General features: G+C 27.6%; 1 protein-coding gene across 2 annotated transcripts in view; it reads left to right on the top strand.

Moving 5' to 3' along the window:
• LOC113644305 (polyadenylate-binding protein 1-like) overlaps nt 1–1,207 on the top strand; it is a 2,950-nt gene extending 1,743 nt beyond the window's left edge. For both annotated transcript variants that reach the window (XM_047810746.1, XM_027148999.2), the window contains exon 5: nt 588–1,207. In XM_047810746.1, coding sequence (XP_047666702.1) covers nt 588–644 — 57 coding nt within the window. In that variant the 3' untranslated portion in view covers nt 645–1,207. The remainder of the gene's footprint in view (nt 1–587) is intronic.
• The last annotated feature ends 561 nt before the right edge of the window (nt 1,208–1,768 follow it).

Raw genomic sequence — 1,768 nt, 5'->3', positions numbered from 1 at the left:
TCTTAGACAAATGCTACACAATTTTAGTCTGCACTCATTACAAACACCATGTAATTTATAGTTAAATATACAATAAGCTACCTAGGTAGGTAGAATGGTTGGCCGGAAATTAAACATGTCCCGTTTGTATATCACATCAAGTAAAGTATCCTTGAGATTGTTGAAAGGCGCTATATAATATAAACTTATTATAATAATAATAATAATGATAATAATAATAATTATTATTATCATTATTATTATCATTATTATTATTATTATTAGTATTATTATTAGTATTAGTATTATTATTGATACACAGTATAAGGACGAGCTCTCTTCTGTTTGATGAAGAGCTCTTAAGAACACTTGCTAGGGCAAAATGGACACCAGATATTTCTTCAATATGCTCAACAGAATTTGCTGAATAAAATACGTGCAGAATGATTATAATTTTGAAATATCATAATAATTATTAAGATCAGAGCAATAATAGTGTAATATTGTTGTAATATCATAAACTGTAATTGAAATTTGGTTATTATCATTACATATAAAAGAAATATAACAGTATAATAATCAGTGCATGTCTACTTTGCTTGTTTCAGCGTTTTCCTGCACCCAAGAAAAATAAGAAGAGGCGAAAGAAGAAGAATGTCCAATAAAATCAATACACCCATAAATTGTATATTTTATAAATGTTTTAACAAAATTAAAACCTCTGTACTTTAATATATTATTGACTGAATAATAATATGAATAATTATGTAAGGTATAACTTCAGACAATTTTTATGCTTTGTTCCTGAACTTTATTTATTTATTTATTTATTTATTTGTTTGTTTATTTATTTATCTATTCATAGAATTTTGTTGATGGAAATCCTCATTGTTTCTGTAATAAGTAATCATCTGTACAACTTACCCAAAATCATTGTAAACTGCTTCTACCTACTTCCAGTTTTTGTGATGACATTAACAACTGGTTTCTAACACAGCTGAGCAAGAGAAAACAGTGGAAAAAGCAAAAATATTCTGGAATTTGACTTATAAATAGAATCTTTCAAATTAATACTTAAGTGACATAATGATGCACATTTAATCCTATAAATATTTCCTACTGCTGATAATAAGGATTATTGTATGTTATTAAAATTTCTAGCTATTGTACAAATATGTAACATGATGATTCAGTCAAACAAAATAAAAGATTAAATATTCTAACAAAACATGAGTTTTTTCAACTTAATTACAGTAGTGACAACCAATAACATCATCAAAGGTATTATTTATTATCTGGTTGGTTTAGTCATAAGCCTGTTTGACTGAACACTTGAAGTTATGTGACATCACCAAGAACCACTTAACTCCATAGTATCATCTCATTTTCAGCCTTTTAGTGGTAAGAGGTAAAAATCCTCACAATTATTTACGGATATCTAATTTAAAAAACATAATTTTGAAACTGTTAGCCTATTACACAAACTAATAATGTGATTACTAACAATTACTAGTTAACTAAATATAAGTGTAATATCGTACTGCTTGGCTTAATCACTACAAGCAGATGCTTTTCTTATGCTCAAAATAAAAAAGTACTTTGTTAATCAAACTTTTAATTAAATTTGTTAAGATAACAATTATTTTAGTAGCTTTTTAAACCTTGAAACCATTGAAGAGACATCACCTGTCTTCAGCCATTCTGGTGAACATTTATTGCTGTGTGATTGAGAACAGCCTGACCAACTGTGTCACAATCTTGTATGGGAACTGCACAGCCACAGACCACA

The sequence above is a fragment of the Tachysurus fulvidraco genome, chromosome 3, assembly GCF_022655615.1.
Source record: "Tachysurus fulvidraco isolate hzauxx_2018 chromosome 3, HZAU_PFXX_2.0, whole genome shotgun sequence".
Taxonomy (NCBI): Eukaryota; Metazoa; Chordata; class Actinopteri; order Siluriformes; family Bagridae; genus Tachysurus; species Tachysurus fulvidraco.
This window is presented reverse-complemented; position numbering and strand designations above follow the sequence as displayed.